An 18,239-nucleotide genomic window follows, 5' to 3' on the forward strand; every position below is an offset into this window, starting at 1 on the left:
CTGGACGCACCTCACGTCTGCGGCCTTTTAATTGCCATGCAAAAGGCTGTGCGAGACGACACGTCTCCCCTTCTGCTCCCCCATTCTGCCGTGCGAGAAGCACAAAATTTAGCGGTGATTTGAATCTGAATGTGGAGGAACGACATGGGAAAACAGAAATGCCTGTGGAATTAACCACATTAACGCTAGCGTCCCCGTCATGAGGGGATGCAATGCTCAAGCTTATGTGCTTGTAGATCGGCTATTTTCAGCAAAGAGACTTGATGTCAAGGTGGAAAAAGGAGTGGACCAAATATAGAGCTGGTATGTGAGAGTTGGCGTTGGCTAGACCGCACTCTCGCATCGCATACAGGGTTAGGGTTCACTCCCCAAATGACTTTTCTTCCATCGATTACTCACCCCATGGAGTCTTTTTTTGGTTTTGTCGAATTCCTAATCCAATAATTTGAGGAGACTCTTTGTGTCTCCATAGGGAATAAAGGAGTCTTGTGTCTCCATAGGGAGCCACTGCTGGTCATCATGTTATTGGCTTAGGAATGCGACAAAAACTAAAAGATATCCATGTATTCAAGTCTCCATGGGGTGAGTAATCAATAGAAAAACCTTTTTTTTTTTTTTGGGTGAATTATCCCTTTAAGTGGTTAATTTGCTTCTTGACACATCTTTGCAAGCCAGCATGGGAATGCATGTTAAATGAAAACACCACGCAAGAGACAACATCTGCGAAACACGTGGATGTAAAAAAAAAAAGAAATGAAAACAAGGGACTCCAAAACAGATACTCTTTGCATTCCAGGTTACATTCCAAGTCGCTGCACGAACAACATAAAATATGATCAGTGAGACAACTCTTGGAAAACAACATGACAGAACTGGCTGTTCTGCATCTGCTGGAAGAAATAATTAGACTTAGGCCTACGCCTACTAGATTAAACGAATAATTAGAGTTAGGCCTACTCCCACCAGAATAAAAGAAAAATGTAATTTCTCCTCCCAGATACTGTACTTAAGACTCACGAACATGGTATCTTTGTAGAGCGAGGTAAGCTGGCCGAGTCAATCGTGGGCTTTAGGCTTTTTTTCCCTTTTTCGGTGCAGAGTCAACTTCATGAGCAAGCTGTGGCAGGCACGGTACAGCGCAGTAGTTTCATGTTCAAAAAAGGTGTTTCATTGTGCGTCTATGTGTCAGCCTGTGATCATAATCGGGGTGAAAGCTCGGACAAACAGCTGTTCATAGCGGGACTCTAGAGAGCTTGGGAGAGGGCTGAGAAGTGCGGTGGAGGATTTCACTCTCGTGCGCAAGCCAGAGCGCTACACATCTCCAGGTGGCGTCACAAGGGGAGGAAAGTGGGATTGAGTTACTAGGGCCCAAGGTGGAGGGACCTTAACTATTTTATACTTTAGCTATAGTAAAAAAGCAGATCTACAAGCTCACAGCGCAGCACCGAGTGCCACGCTGCGAGTGCCACGCTGCGAGTGCCACGCTGCGAGCTTGTAGATCTGCTATTTTTGAAAAGTTGTGTGCAAACCTTTGAATATATGTCTTTTTTAATTTATAAGTAAAACTTTGCTTCTGGGGGGTCCCTGGAACTAAATATTTTGAAATGGGGGTCCGTGGCCAAATACATATCATTTTGTGGGTCCTTCACATGAAAAAGTTTGAGCACCACAGACATACTGTAGAAACATAGGTTTTTCAAAAAACCTTATAAGGAATTGAAATATTCAAAGACTTGAAAGGCACACATTTTCATGATTTTTCAAAAATAGCAGATCTACAAGCTCGCAGTGCGGCACTCGGTGCCGCGCTGCGAGCTTGTATATCTGCTATTTTTCAATAACTAAAGCACAAAACGTGAGTGAATCCTTGCACCCAGGGCCCAGAATTCGGTGCGACACCCCTGGCACATATCCCCACGTCCTGAGCCTGGACGAGATGGATGAGGTGCGAGCGCAAAGGGGGGGAAAACAACTTTTGTTATATTGCAGGGTGAAAAAAAAAACTACGAGCCGAGTGTGATGGTATTTCACGAGCGCGGGCGGGGGAGGGGGAGGGGGGACAGGGGGGGGGGGGACCGCCCAGTGCAGCCGAGGACACAGAATTATATCAGGACCAGACGGAACCATAAATAATGGTGCCAAGGACGCCACGACTGACCTGTATATGGAGATGTTTTCAATCAGCTGGTTGGAGGCACTGTCGTACAGGATGATTCCCCGCGGGGAAACCGTTAACGTGACTTTCTGGAGCTTTTTGCCGCTGGCTTTGGCCTGCAAGGGAGGGGAGGAGAGGGGGGGGGGGGGGTGTGTGTGTGAGAGAGAGAGAGTGAATGTGAGTTTGTGTGTAGAAAGACAAAAGGCAGTGATTGAAAAAAAGCCAGAATATGAAAGCGAGTGAGAGAGGGAGTGAGAGAGGGCGAAAGGAGAACGAGAGGAGAGATGAGAGACGGAGGGTTAGATAAGCAATACAAAAAAAATATACACACATATCGTCACTGTCGGGCAGAAACCTTGTATCTCCTAAGTTTCAAATGTGTATGTTTTTCGCTAAGTAAAGCCCTGCTTCATCATTAAAGGCCGTCGCGCAGAAGTAGTGAAAACGGCAGATCTACAAGCACACAACGCCTCGCACACCGCGAGGCGTTGTGTGCTTGTAGATCGGCTGTTTTCATTAGTTTAAATCAATTTTAAAATGATGAATGCAAAACGAACGGTTTTGGACATACAAGGTTTCCACCCGAGAACGACGATATAACAATACATTCAACAAATGTACACGTGCTATCAACATATCCAATGCAATCATCCTATTTTAATGCCAATTCCAGTTACGACTATGCAGCATAAATCAAGACAGTCCATCAAAACCCCCGAATGAAAGTGAAACACACACAACAAAGATTAAGTTGCAAAAATGGACTTCCTGTCATCAAATTAAAAAAAAAAAAAAAAACTTCCCCTCGACCAAAACAGATGTAAAAATAAAAAATAAACTTCCCCTCGACCAAAACAGATGTTAAAGCCTAACAGACGCCTCTAAAAGAATATCAATCCGTAAATAAATTATATCACCCCAGTGACCCCACGCCACACATACAGTTAAAAATAAAACACGAGCATCAACAAATGATCAAAGTAGAGCACGTATTGGTCATTATGCAGCCCATGTGTCCTGATTTTTAATCAATTTTAACCTGGTGTCCTTAATTATTTTGGGCATGTCATTATAGGCAAACATTTGTATTTTTAATGTGGTATGTTGTGAGTCTTGTAGAATAGGGCTTCAGCATAATGCGTGTCAGTCAGACCAATGTAAAATTGCAGCACTGTTGGCCTATAATGTGCTGTTTTGACTGTTGGTACAAATATAAAATAACAAGTAGTGAACCCATAAATTCATAGCTATTTAGATTTTTGGCAAAAATACTGTATTCCGTATATCTGACTGCTTGTATTGACTGATGAAATATGTGCAATAATAGAGAAAAATGTGATGGATCAATGTATGGTATAATGGAATCGAATCGTTAGTTAGTGAATCGTAATCGAATCGAATTGTGAGGGCAATTCCAATGCCTATACAATATACTGGTCAAAGCATTGGTCGGGCTCTAAATTAAAGGTGCGACAATTGTGGATTAACCTGATCTAAAATGTTTTTTATCCTCTGACCTCGCTAAACATGACTCCCATATGAGAGGTTAAAAATGTCATCCCGTTTAGCAGCCTAGCGTTATCCTCTCACTAAGGCCATCAAGGGCAGCCAAAAAGTGATTAGTCCCATCGCATGCTGGTCCCTCCATGCTGCGGCGGTGTCCTGGGCCCCCCGTTGTCCTGTCCGCCTCCCTGTCCGGCTGCCTCTAACTTCATTAGCCTCTTAAGACCGGGAATGCATAATTACTTTAACGATTATTTGATGCTTTTTTTATGTTTAAACATAGCAGATATACAAGCGAGAGTGCCACGCTGCAACCTTGTATATCCGCTATTTTTGACAAGTCTTTGAATATTCTACATGTCTTCTCAAATCAGTAGTTCTCATACTTTTTCATGTCAAGATCCCCCTAATCTCTCAAGACAGACTCTGATATAAGAGGAACAGACAGAGAGGGCGTTCCCTTTTCTTTAACGATGGCTAGCCAGATTGAGGACCCCCAATATCACATGTATTTGGCCACGGACCCCCCCCCCCCCACATTTCAAAATGTGTTGTTCCAGGGACCCGCCAGACAGCAAATATTTGAGTTACAAATGTTCGCTTTTAAAAAGATATATTCAAAGATCAAAAATGGCAGATCTACAAGCTTGCAGCGCGGTGAGCTTGTATATCTGCTATTTTTCAATAGTTAAAGCATAAAATAACGGTTAAAGTGGTTCCAGGTTTTACAGGGTTAGTCTCCTGAGCTGCCAGATCTAATAACAATAAGCCTCTTCCCGCCATGACGGAGCGGAGCCTGGCCACACACCGAGCAAGCGGCTGGCGTCCTCCACACTAATTGTGTCCTCGTCCCTAAATGCCAGCCCTGGCCCGGAGGAAAGAGCGGGCAGCCAGGCAGGCAGGCAAGCCGGTCGCTTTTCACCCCAGTGTCATTCAGGTCACGGCAGGGGAAAACGACGGGACATGACCGTCTGGTTTTGTTGTGTAGTCGTGAGGGTGACGAGAAGGAGAAAAATAAATATATATTATGTCCCGTCTTGATAAACTGTCATGTTTTTCTATGATTGGTTTTTCTGCGTCGCTGTATTTTTGATGGTGAATGTTTGATTTGGAGAGTAAAGTGTGTGTGTGTGTGTGTGTGTGCGTGCGTGCGTGCGTGCATGCGTGCGTGCCTCACCGTGGCCACTATCCTCTTGACGGCGGCTGCTGACAGCTCCTCTCCTTTGGGCTGCTCCACCAACGTCACCCCCAGGTACTTGAGCTGGAACACCATGCCTTCCAGAAGGGTCTCCCTCGTGTCCGTCCAGTTCTCTGGGAGCTCTGTGAAGAAAAGAGAGAGAGAGAGAGAGACACAATGATGTACGCTCTCAAAGATCTTTACACTGGCTTCCTGTCTGTCGAAGAATTGATTTTCCAAAAGATTTGACCGTTTGTTTGTAAAGCGGTGTCATGAACCGCGTCTGGAACAAACTCCAAGAAAACAGAGGGATCTATCTGCTTTGGCCATGATTTTATGCTTTAACTATATAAACAAAATAGCAGATATACAAGCTCACAGCGCGGCACCAAGTGCCGCGCTGCGAGCTTATAGATCTGCTATTTTTGAAAAATCGTAAAAATGTTGCAAGTCTTTGAATATTTTGACCCGATTCTATAAATGTCTTCTAACTCATTCATATTTTCAGCTCTTTAATAATCATTTCTGGTTGTATTTAAATGCCCTTGTAATTTATTTCTCTTGCACTTGGCCTTAGTGTTTTGTGTAAAACACGATGAATTGCCTGAGTTGAATAAGCCTGCCTTTAAATTCTCTCTAGTAAAAACACAACACAACAACAATAAACCAAAACAGTAAAGAGCCTGCAGAAAGGCCACCAAAGTCACAAAACTCTGACTCTGTAGGGTTATTATTAATCCCCCAGGCATCACAAAGGTGCACAGACAAAATATAACCCAGCAAGTAGTTTGAGAGATACTAAACTGCAGCCATTCTCAACCTGTGGGCCGGGACGTGAGGAGGATATTGCAAGTGGGACCCCAAATAACCAAATAATAAAATACAGACTGAAGGACGGACAGACTGAAGGACAAACAGACTGAAGTATAGACAGACTGACATCGACATCCTTAGAAGTAGGGCCGGCTTTACACTGCCACTGAAATCTAGCCTGAATCAGATCTGAGTCACATCAAAAGTGGAATCCGATTATTTTAAAATAGTCTAAATCCAGACAGGTCACATGCATGTCACATGAAATCCGATTTTGAAAAACCACATCCAGAGGTGGTTTCAAATCCGATGCATATCGGATCTGAGGACATCTGACTCAGTCTGAAAGCAGCAACCACATCCACCGCATATAGTTATATGCAAGTCACATGCAAGTCACATCAAACTGGCCAAGCGTCACTTGCTGCGCGACCTGAACACGTGAGCTAAACAGTTAAAACCAGAGAGAAGAGCAAAACACAAGAGTAAAGAAAAGAAGAGAGAAAAACAATATTGTAACGTGTGTTTACTATTCTATTATGTCGCATTTCCTGAACGTAATCAACTAGCGTCGACGTAGTGACGTAACGTCATGACGCCTACGTCGTTACCACGATAACCAAAGCATACATGTCGCCGCAGGGCAGCTTTGGGCTGGCGCTGTCTGAACGCACAGATCAGATCTGTGTCACTTACAAATGCTGTGTGAAAACTCAGGCCAAAAGATCGGATTTGACAACCAAATCGGATTTGGTCTGGATTTGACTGCAGTCTAAATCCAGCCTGATTGTACTCAAAGCAGTTCTTTTAGCCCTCCGTCAGACGAGCAGCAGCTGGGCTTATCCGAAACTCCAATGATCAGAATCAGCTTTGTCAAGAAGAGAAGAAGAGAGATCAATCCATTTTTCCCTTGGGATTTTAGTATATTTTTATTACTGAGTGTACACTTTAGCTCAGCGCTCTCATTTTAACCCATTTAGGCCTAGAAATATTGAATGTTTTAACCAGTGAAAAATAGCAGATATACAAGCTCACAGTGATCTGCTATTTTTGAAAAAGTCGTAAAAATGTGTGCAAATCTTTGAATATACCGTATGTATTTTCAAAGCAAACGTTTCTAACTCAAATTTTGCTTCTGGGGGGTCCTAGGAACTAAATATTTTGAGATGCGGATCCGTGGCCAAATACATATCTTTTCTGGGGTCCTTCACATGAAAAGGTTTGAGAACCACTGACATAGTGGTCTCTCAAGAACAGACTAACTGAGCTCCAGTTAAGTGAAAAGGACCTTTTCTTTGACGATGGCTAACCAGATTGCTGACATAGAAACATAGGTTTTTCAAAAAACCTTAGAAGGATTCAAAAGACACTTATAGAATCGGGTCAAAATTCTAATTTTCACAATTTTTCAAAGATAGCAGATCTACAAGCTCGCAGCGTGGCACTCGGTGCCGCGCTGTGAGCTTGTATATCTGCTATTTTTCAATAGATAAAGCATTCAATAATGATACACAATAATGAGTACCTGTTCTAAATGGGTATATGTGATCTATAAATAAAGTGGACTGGACTGGAATCAAAGAAACTAACAAATGATGTGCATATTTACACATAGTACCTGAGGCAGGATACAAAGGTTATGTGAGCTGAGCAGCAGATACTGTATATATAGCCTATTGTAATATACTGATATAAGGTGCCAGACTTTTAAATAAAACGGTCAACGTGTTGTACATGGGATTGAGGTGCCAAAGAAAAAAAGAAAGAAAGACCACATCCGATATGAACGCAGTCCTCCTCATTAATTAGCTGCCGTGAGGATTATTTAATTTTCAGCCATCATTAAGAGCTTTTGATGATGATGGCTTTTGGAAAAATAATTAACAGTAACATAAGAGGCTGGTACAACAATCGCTGCCAACTATTTTTGGAACATGACAAAGCACAATGAAATTGCAGTCATTCTTTTGTAGCAGATATACAAGCTCACAGCGCGGCACCGAGTGCCGCGCTGCGAGCTTGTAGATCTGCTATAGTGGGCTGAAGTATCTCTCCTACTCACTGCCATTTGCCGTGCAACTTTCCCGTCACTCCAAAGTCAAAGCTGCCGACAAAGCAGAAAACGAAATGAAAAGGTAGAAGTTGACCCCCTCAAAAATGTGACATGACAAAGCTTTTATTGTGTTGTGTGTGACATGACAAAGCTTTCATTGTGATTTGCTAGCGTTCCATTTGCTTTGCAGTCTCCAGGGTGAAGTCTTCCCTGGTGCTCAGTGGAGCGTAAGGTAAAGTGTAAAACGGTGACAGAGCGTCGTCGTCCTCCGTGTCTGTCCTCCTCATTCATCCAAAACACGCCTCGGCTTTGACGGCAGTGTTGCCAGATTTTGTGAGAAGAAACAAGCAACTAGGCCTGTCATGATTAAGACATTTTTACATGACGATTAATTGTCACTCAAATAGTTGCGATTAACGATTTAATTGGGTGTTTTTGGTCGTTGACAATTACATTTCTGTTTGGCTTGTAGGCTTTGAAGTTGCACATGGCACATATGACACATTATTATAACGTAACATTATTATAACGTAACATTATTATAACGTAACATTATTATAACGTAACAACGTAACAAACAACATTTAGGAAGCAAGCCCAAAATAAGTAACTGCTACACTTTAGAAACTTGAAAGATGCAATTGGAAATTGCAAGTGTGGTTGCCGTGACGTGGGTCACAGTTGCAAATATCTCTAACTGTCTGTCCATGTCCCTATTTGAGTGGTGCCAACACATTCTGTCCTTGTCCCTTTTATGCCCATACAGTATATGGAGATCCCTGATGTCATCAATCTTAAGCCTGGGAATACCCATATATGGACATACTGTGTCAGTCTCTCATGTGGCCTATGATGTCAGACATCTACTGTATGATGTGTCATCTCCAATTTGGGAAAAGTAAAAAAATTCAAGTCAATGGAGAAAATACACAAATAAATGCATATAGATTTAACTATGAAATGTATCTCTTAGAAAAATGCAAGGAATCGATTCCAGATGAAGCCGGTCGATTTGACACATGGCCGAAATGCGTGCCACCAAAACTGTGGGAGGAGTAGCGTGGCAAAAAAAAAAGTCTATCTAGGAGGGGGAAGAAAGAAAGAAAGAAAGATGGATGGAATAGTCGGACTATAGTACTATAGTCTGGTTGCTATTACTAAATAAGCCCAAAAATCCACAACCACCAATATTTACAAGAAATGTACAGACAGTACAGAATATAAAGACCAAAGTTGTCTTTATGAAGCAGACATGGCAACACGGTTTGACGGGAGAGTATTTTTTGCAGGTCGTTCAGTCCGAGTGTATCAAAAAAGCACCTTGGTTAAGCACCGTTGGTCCGACCTGTTTAACATTCACCTGTTTAACATTCACCATCGTCGGCCGATTAGATAATCACCCACGTCACGGTTACTGAGGTTTAATAGGGTTAGGGTTAGGTTTAGGCATAGTTTTACTGAGGTTAGGGTTAAGGTTAGGTTTAGGTGTATCTCCTTCCCCCCCCGACTTTCGTCACCTCCGCGCAGCCAATCACAAGCTTCCGCTGCCTTAACCGAGGTGCCTTACACTCGGACTAACGATCTGCAAAAAACACTCCCACGGTTTGACAGCCTTGAACATCCACCATGTTCCCCTTATTATGAGCTGAAGTTGCAAATCGTGGCAGTAAGCAGGAAACCATGTACACCAAAACCCTTACTTTTCAGGACACTGAAAAAGAACCTGTGTTCCAAGTCAGATTCAATGCACTAATTTAGTCACAAGCTCTTGTTAATATTTGTTAAATATGTAGACTTAATCACTTTCAAAATCTTTAATGCAGGGGTTAAAGCCAAAACAAATCCCAAGATTTTCTGACCATGTCCCAATATGTGATTTTGCCAATATTTGGGGTGTGTCCCCGAAGTTGTGAACTGCCTTCACTGAATGTGCATGTGTGTGCCAATCCATGCTTCATTTTATAGAAGTATCTTCTGAAGTTCTGTTGTATTCTATTGCTAGTCTGGCCAATTCAAATACTCATATCTAGGACTGAGAACTTTAACCCCCGTCTTTAATGGCTTGTCCTTTTACCAAAGGACAAGCCTTTGAAATTCTACCCACTTCACCTCGAAATCTCTTTTTTATTAAGACCTTTCTGTAGTCTGTGAGACGATGGCATTCACTCAGAATCTAATATTCTAATATCTTGGTGCGAGCGGAATACAGACAGAGTCTTCTGTCTTCCATTTCTTTTTATCTGGAGAATGCTGAAGGTCAGGGTCTCGTCTCTCTCTCTCTCTTCACATGGGCGGAGCGAGATAGGCTATAGCCCTGGGCCCTCCTTGGTGTCTGGTCACAGGACCACAGCACAGCAGGGAGAGGGAGCTCAAATGAAACAGTAGAATGGCTCCTACAAGGAGATTTTGAAGTTCATCAGAAGCCAAGAGGAACTGCGTCGCTGGGTAAACCCTTTTAGTTATAATGTATTCATCCCTGTGGGGATGAATAATGTATCCTCTCTGTATTTTGAAGGGGAGTACCGCACTAGATGTCTTACCACGTTAATCTGATGATGATCAAAGATTAGTTTTTGGTGCTTACTGCTTTTATGTCTTCATTGATAGGACAGTATAGACCAGGGGTCTTCAACGTTTTCAGGCAAAGTTGAGAGAGAGATGAAGCAGGGACCCTCCCCCACAACCTTTTCAGAGATTCCATAGTTTTATTGTTTTGACAGCACAATCATCAGTGCATTTCGGATTCATGTCAATTTGTGTTTTCAGATGTTTAACCACTTGAACCGTCAATACTTAATAAACTTGACCTTTCACTCTGTACTTAGTCTGCTCTTTTCCCCCTCTACACCAAAGCTCTTTGCCGAAAATAGCCGATCTACAAGCTCACAACGCCTCCCAGCGCGAGGCGTTGAGAGCTTGTAGCTCTGCTATTTTTGGCTAAGTTCTCAGAATATTGACGCTAGGGTTCAATACATACATTAACCACTTCAACCCTATACATTTTAGCCATTTGAAAAAAGCCGATCTAAAAGCTCACATTGTGAGCTTGTAGCTATTTTCAAAAGATTTGTATACATTTGACAACTTCAAAAAGGACATCCTGCTTAACAAGTGCCTTCTACTTTTGGTGCTTTAAGTACATTTTGATGCCACTACCTTTGTACTTTGACTCAATTACATTTTAGATTCCGGACTTTTACTTGTAACAGAGTATTTCTACATTGCAGTATTGATACTTTTACTTAAAGGGGAAGACCACCCATTTTCAATATTGAACTATGTCATTAATATACCATAGAGGAGTTGTGTGGAAATAGAAACATTTTTCCCCCCCTTCTGTGTTTCCTAGAACTGGAGGATTGATTTGGGAGAGAGGCAACACAGAAGGGGGGGAACTTTTTTTCTATTTCCACACAACTCCTCTAAGGTATATTAATCACATAGTTCAATATTGAAAATGGGTGGTCTTCCCCTTTAAGTAAAACATGTGAGTACTTTTCCACCATTGCTCTTTAGTCAGTAGGATACAACGGCAGTGAGTGAAAACACAGAAATGTGTGTGGGGAGGAATCAATTGGCATAATGACTAAATTGGGGAGAAAATTGATCTTCTTTTCTATGTACACAGACTAACCTAATTTCACACACACTTACACAAATTATAACATCTGAAGCCTTGTGTGAGTGACTGTGGACAGTCACATTTTGCCATGTGGTTAATAACCAAATGGCTTGTAGATCTGGTATTTTTGCCAAATGTCTACTACTTCCACCTATTATAAATTACCGGATTTGAGAAGCTAGGGTTCCATATTCCATACTAGCATCCATATTCTGAGAACTGTAGATAAAAATAGTAGATCTACAAGGAAAAAGAGCAGACTAAGTACACGGTGAAAGGTCAAGTTTATTAAGTATTGACGGTTCAAGTGGTTAAATATCTGAACACAAATTGACATGAATCCAAAATACACTGATGATTGTGCCGTCAAACGATGAAACTATATGAAATCTATGAAAAGGTTGAGGGGGTCCCTGCTTCATCTCTTTCTCAACTAAGTGGACATTGGTCTGAGAACGTTGAAGACCCCTGGTGTATAATATTCTAAATGTGAGACAAGACGTGAGACCAAATTAACTCAACTGGGAAAAAGACAACGTGGAACGTCGTCACATAAACCAAATTGAAGTGTTACTCCAGTTTAGAACTAATCCATAAAACCCTGCCTGGTGCTCATAAAATGTTTATGGACTTTATAAAGGACCACCAGACGACATGCCCGGGGTGTTTCCTGGTGACCTTTAGGTGTGATAGTAGGGTTGCTGTAGGTTGTTTTGGCTCTGCAGGAGTCTAACCTCTGTGTGTCCTGGGTTGGCTGTGAGCTCCGTCTGTGTGTCAGGAACTAATATTACAAACCACTGGGCCGATCCACGCTAAATTGTACCCACAACAAACAATAGACCCAAAAGGTACCTATCGCCGTTGTCGGGTGGAAACCTTGTATGTCCAAAACCATTTGTTTCGTATTTATCATTTTTAAAATGATTTAAACTAGTGAAAACAGCCGATCTACAAGCACGCGAGGCGTTGTGTGCTTGTAGATCAGCTGTTTTCACTACTTTTGTGTGACGGCCTTGTGTGACGAAGCAGTGCTTTACTTTGCGAAAAGAATTACAAATTTGAAACTTGGAGATGCAAGGTTTCTGCCCGACAGCGACGCTATATGTAGATAAGCTTATATTTAACTTCACTTTTATTATATAGTCTCTGTTAGGCTACTTTTCAGGTTTCAAATAAAAAAAAACAGGACCTGGACCAATCAGTGACGTCTCGATTGGAGCCAGGTCCAGTCAAACCATGACTAGTCAGATCTGGCCCAGAATATCACCTGATTTCAACCAACATAAAATCCTGCCCACGAAAACGGACGCCCTGGATTAATCGGAGAGGGTCCGATTGAGGCCAGATAAATATCATAACTAGTCAGATACAGTATGTCCCAGAATATAACTTTATATGCTCATATTTCAACTAACATTACAAACAATAACCATAATCCTGTTTAACAAAAAAAGTCCATTATGACGTCCTGGTAATGACGTCAAGATCATCCCCATATGGGCTGTGATCTGGCCTAGTTCTGAAAGTCACCGGAGTCACCCGAGGACGTTATCGAAGGGAGCAGATCGAAAAGCTAAGCATGTAGTACTGCTACCTTTTTGATGCCTTTGTGTGATGCTGTATGATCAAGTAGGGCGTTCATTTACGAAGAAACAGAAAAAGTTAGAATATGGAGATGTTTCTATCCCACAACAGCGATATAATGGAAGTTAATGAGGCTCAGATCAAGCTGAAACCTTGCCCAGATCTGGAGCCACGCCGTTTCTACAGTATGTTCTTTGGGGGTAACCACTTAAACCCTCTATGCCGTACCATTTGCAGATCGGCCGTTTTTGAAAACAACAGCAGCAATTTAACAAATGTCAAACGTTTAGATTATTTTCTTCCCCCCAAAATAGGGACACCAGGGTTAATGTGGTTGAGTGGTTTGCTATGCTTTTATGGCTCATAGTTTCAAGTGAGGAATAAATGCCAAGAACATTTCCAGAGCATGATTGAATTGCATTGAAAGAATGAAAGGTTCAACCCTCTCCCTGGAGTCTCAGTCATGCTATGAATCCCGCCTAAAAACGTAATGCAGATAAGGTTTCTACAATGAACATCAACAGATCAACTTGATACTGTAAGCATTTGGACAATAATAAGCTAAAAACCAATGAAGACGATTATAATAAACAACTAAATGATGGTCCCACTCCCACCCTAATTTACAGTACAGAATAAGACAGAATAAAGCCATAATAAGAAATAATGTGTTTATAATTAGAAATATGTTTACATTACACAGAAACAAACACAGTTATACCTTAATTATCCCTACATTATGTTCTAATTAGAAATCGAATAAGGGCTCGAACACACTGCCCGACTTTTGAGCCGATTGTGCTGTCGCTGACCATTTTTGGCACTCTGCCGCAAGATCGGGCTGCTCGCCGAGGTTTTGCTTGTTGTGTGTGAAAAGCACTGCGAGAAGATCTGGACGCGATTATAGAACTCTGCGATTTCTTCCCGAGCGTTTCTAGATATCTAGCAATTGATATTTGGCTCTGTCGCAAACTGGACATACATTATGAAAGAAGATAGAACATAATGCAGGGGTAATTAAGGTATAACTGTGTTTGTTTCTGTCTAATGAAAACATATTATTTCTAACCACCGGCTTCAGATTCGGCACGCGCGCTCCCCCGCCGCGGTTTTCCCTAACCGGCGCGAAACGTTCGGAATCTCCTTATGCGGGGCTGATTGTTGACATCAGGCTGTTCCGGAGGAAATCTGCGCAAGCGCTGACTCATTGTGACATCACTTCATAAAAGGCTCTGGGATCACGTACGCCACATGAGTCAACAAAAAATGCCATGGTTACGTATTCTGATGTTCCTATATGGGCATAAAAGGACACAGGCAAACATATGGTCAAAACGGCTCTTATGACAACAGGTATAATGGGGTTTGCATTAAAGGGTGGGGCATTCATTCCCTATTTCAAAGGGTTTTCCGGAACCGGCACTATGTCTGCATAGATCTCCGTTTATGGGCATAAAATGGATGCAGACAGACAGATACGGATATCTCCATATATGAGCATAAATGGACACAGGCAAACAGATGGTCAAAGATCTCCATATATGGGCATAAAATGGACGCAAAAAGACAGATACAGATATCTCCATATATGGGCATAAATGGACACAGGCAAACAGAAGGTCAAAACGGGTCCTATGACAGGTATTATGGGGTTTGCATTAAAGGGGGAACCAGCACTGTGTCTGCAACACAGTCGGAGGCACAGACAGATACAGAGATCTCCATAATGGGCATAAAGGGACACAGACAAACAGATACAGAGATCTCCATATATGGGCATGAAATGGATGCAGACAGACAGATACAGATATCTCCATATATGAGCATAAATGGACACAGGCAAACAGATGGTCAATACAGGTCCTACAGAGATCTCCATATATGGACATAAAATGGACGTGGACAGATAGATATCCCCATATATGGGCATAAATGGACACACGCAAACAGATGGTCAATACAGGTCCTACAGAGATCTCCATATATGGACATAAAATGGACGTGGACAGATAGATATCCCCATATATGGGCATAAATGGACACACGCAAACAGATGGTCAAAACAGATCCTATGACAACAGGTATAATGGGGTTATATGGGCATGAAATGGATGCAGACAGACAGATACAGATATCTCCATATATGAGCATAAATGGACACAGGCAAACAGATGGTCAATACAGGTCCTACAGAGATCTCCATATATGGACATAAAATGGACGTGGACAGATAGATATCCCCATATATGGGCATAAATGGACACACGCAAACAGATGGTCAATACAGGTCCTACAGAGATCTCCATATATGGACATAAAATGGACGTGGACAGATAGATATCCCCATATATGGGCATAAATGGACACACGCAAACAGATGGTCAAAACAGATCCTATGACAACAGGTAATGGGGTTTGCATTAAAGGGCGGGGCATTCATCCCCTATTTACATTGTTCCCGAGGCGGCCGAGCTTCTAGTATTTCTAATTACAAACACATTATTTCTAATTATGGCTTTATTCTGTCTTATTCTGTACTGTAAATTAGGGTGGGACCGCAATGATGATGCTCGAGTCAAAGATGTCAAGGCAATTGATCTAAGTAGAACAGCCAGCCACTACTCTGCACATTTGTCAAAGTGTATTAGATGATACCAGATATGAAAAAAAATATATTAACCCATTAAAGCCAGGAAAGGATCCATGTCATTTTAGATTTGAGCTAAGTATATATCGTCTCTGTCGGGTGGAAACCTCATTATGTCCAAAACTGCTACTTTTCAGTATTCAAATGCAGCAAAAGTCGCAGTTTGACAAGCTGTGCTACTTTTGATGCTTTTGTGTGACACTGTGGTCGTGTAGTAAGATCAAGTAGGGGGGTGGGGGCTTCTTGCTGTGTTGGCTGTAAGCAACATAGGTTTTTCAGATATTTTGAAATTTGATATATACATATATCAATTTGGGGGTCCTTTACACACAAAGGTTTAAGAACGAATGAGACAAAGTGCATAATATGTCAACAAAATCACTGGTTCTCAACCTTTTCAGGCCGCGACCCCCAAAATAATCATATTTTAACTGGGGAGGCATTACATTTTGTATAACACGTTTCTATTGTAACACGGTTCTATTGTGAAAATAGCAGATCTACATGTTCACAACGCCTCGCATTGCGAGGCGTTGTGAGCATGTAGATCAGCTATTTTCACAATTTCTGCCTCTAATATTTGACAATTTGGCCAATGTTTAATTTGTCCTTTTAGAGGTATTAAAAAGTCCTTAAATTGTAAATTTAGAAATGTGCAGATACCCTCTATCTATACACTTAAACTTTGTTGGTTTGTTTACTGTTGAGTGAGAAAACAACGTTGCACATTAAGTTAATCATCTGGGGAACAAAATAATTGGGGGACTCCCCTGGGGGTCCCGACCCACAGGCTGAGAACCCTAAACTAAATAACCAGGAGTCAGGACTCGGGGCATAGATTCTATTGTTCAGTTGGCCACAGCAGCAGCTGGGCTGCTGTGCGTCTACCAGACACTTTGCAGTTTCTCAGCAGCATTTCTAAATAATAGTTATCCAGGTGCCAAAGTGGCTGGTAGTGCAGACAGATGTGCCAGTTAACAACAGCCAACATGTATTTGAGTGGTGAGTGACTAGTGTAATGTACTCACACCCAACCCTGCTGAATTATTAGTCTGTTTATGGTGTGAACACCCTGAGCATGTAGAACCACACCTGTAACACATATATAAACACTTCAGCCCTATTTTAGACCTTGTTGTAAGACAGCACACATGCCACACCAACACTTTGCTACTACTACATCTGTGGGAGTGAGTGAGAAATAAGCCAGGTTGAATCTTGAATACTGAATGTGTCAAACCTGAAGTGATTTGCTTTCTTTTTGCATTCAAAGCGTTGTTACAGCTATTTTACAGCTGAAATCCAGATAACCTACATTTGTATGAATGTCAAGTCTATGTCAATTCTATGTATATTTTGTGAGTGTCTTGTAAGCCTGTGCGGTCTGGTCATGTGGTGCAGGACACTATAATAAAAAAGATCTCTCAGTATGAATAAAAGGTTGCTTTAACCAATCTGTTTAGTAGAGCATTAATTAACATGAAGTTAATACAATGGAACTACATAGGTTGGAGGAGGTATCCCCTCTTCCATTGAGAAACTTAGACCATGGTGTTGAGAAAGGCACTCACATGTGAACTCATTGTCTGCCCCCTCACAAGTTTCCAGAGTTATTCCCGTTGTTGGCCGCTGCCACGCCAAAGTTTCCTGAGTTTTGGTCAGTTTTTGCAAAAAAAAACCTTCCATCTACGTGACCGCAATCGTGAAATTGCATGTTTGACCCCCATACCAACCCCATCTTTCAAACATGGCAGCCATGTTTGTTTACATTTGAAAAAAAACATATGGCTGATATCTTATGAATGCCTGAACGGATTTCCAAATGGATTTTCTTTTGTTTGAAACCTGTGAACGGCGTGCACACACACGGTGCATGATCTGTGCATGGGCGTGCAACTATTATTTTCATTGTTATGGGTGAATTTGGCATCCTGGCACTTTGGCAGCCATTTTTAAAGGGCAGCGTATGTGTTAACAATGCCAATAGAGCTATTTGAGGCTTGGATGGAAGGCTCGTCTGAGGACGACCTAGAGAGGCAGACGGCACAGTGAATTTTGTGGGGGGTTTTTTTTCCTCCAGGTCACCACTACAGTAGTGTCTATAGCTAAGGGCAGGGCAGCACTGGACTGCCAACCAGAGGCCCACAAAACAGGGACATTTTGTCTACCGACACTGGGCTCGACCAATAATCTCCCACTCTGTCCTGGCTGTTTCTCAGGTCAGATGGTGTGCGGTGGCTCAGAGTCAAACATCTGTGGATGAAGGAGGTTGTCAAAATGGATAAACCAAAGCACAGAGGGCGGCGTGGAGGAGTTGCAGGCCAAATGTTTTCAATTGTAGGAGGTGGATACTACTGGCATATTTGCTAAATAACAGAGGTTTTGTTTGCTACAGGGGCCGCAGTATTGTTCGTTATCATTTGAGAGCAAAACCGGCTCGCCGAAAACAATAAATTGTAATAATCTCTCTCCCTATCCTTATGTCTATTCAAGACAGGTAGTTGAGATACTGTAGCAGTGGAGGACAGACAGGGAGCAACAGCTTTTAGCTACATATAGCAGCTGTTCCCAAACTTTTCAGGTCAAGACCCAAAAGAGAGATTAAACATTTGCCCAGGACCCAAACTAGTGAAAATAGCAGATCTACACGCGCACAACGCGTCGCGCCGCATGCATGCTTGTAGA

General features: G+C 42.1%; 1 protein-coding gene across 1 annotated transcript in view; it reads right to left on the reverse strand.

Moving 5' to 3' along the window:
- ldlrap1b (low density lipoprotein receptor adaptor protein 1b) overlaps window positions 1–18,239 on the reverse strand; it is a 92,311-nt gene that overhangs the window by 36,987 nt on the left and 37,085 nt on the right. Inside the window, exons 2-3 of the mRNA XM_080751446.1 lie at window positions 4,836–4,978; window positions 2,159–2,271 (exon numbers count right to left, since the gene is read on the reverse strand). Of these exons, the coding sequence (XP_080607572.1) occupies window positions 2,159–2,271; window positions 4,836–4,978 (256 nt within the window). The remainder of the gene's footprint in view (window positions 1–2,158; window positions 2,272–4,835; window positions 4,979–18,239) is intronic.

Source organism: Nannobrachium achirus (genome assembly GCF_963921795.1).
Source record: "Nannobrachium achirus genome assembly, chromosome: 20".
In the NCBI taxonomy this organism is placed as follows: Eukaryota; Metazoa; Chordata; class Actinopteri; order Myctophiformes; family Myctophidae; genus Nannobrachium; species Nannobrachium achirus.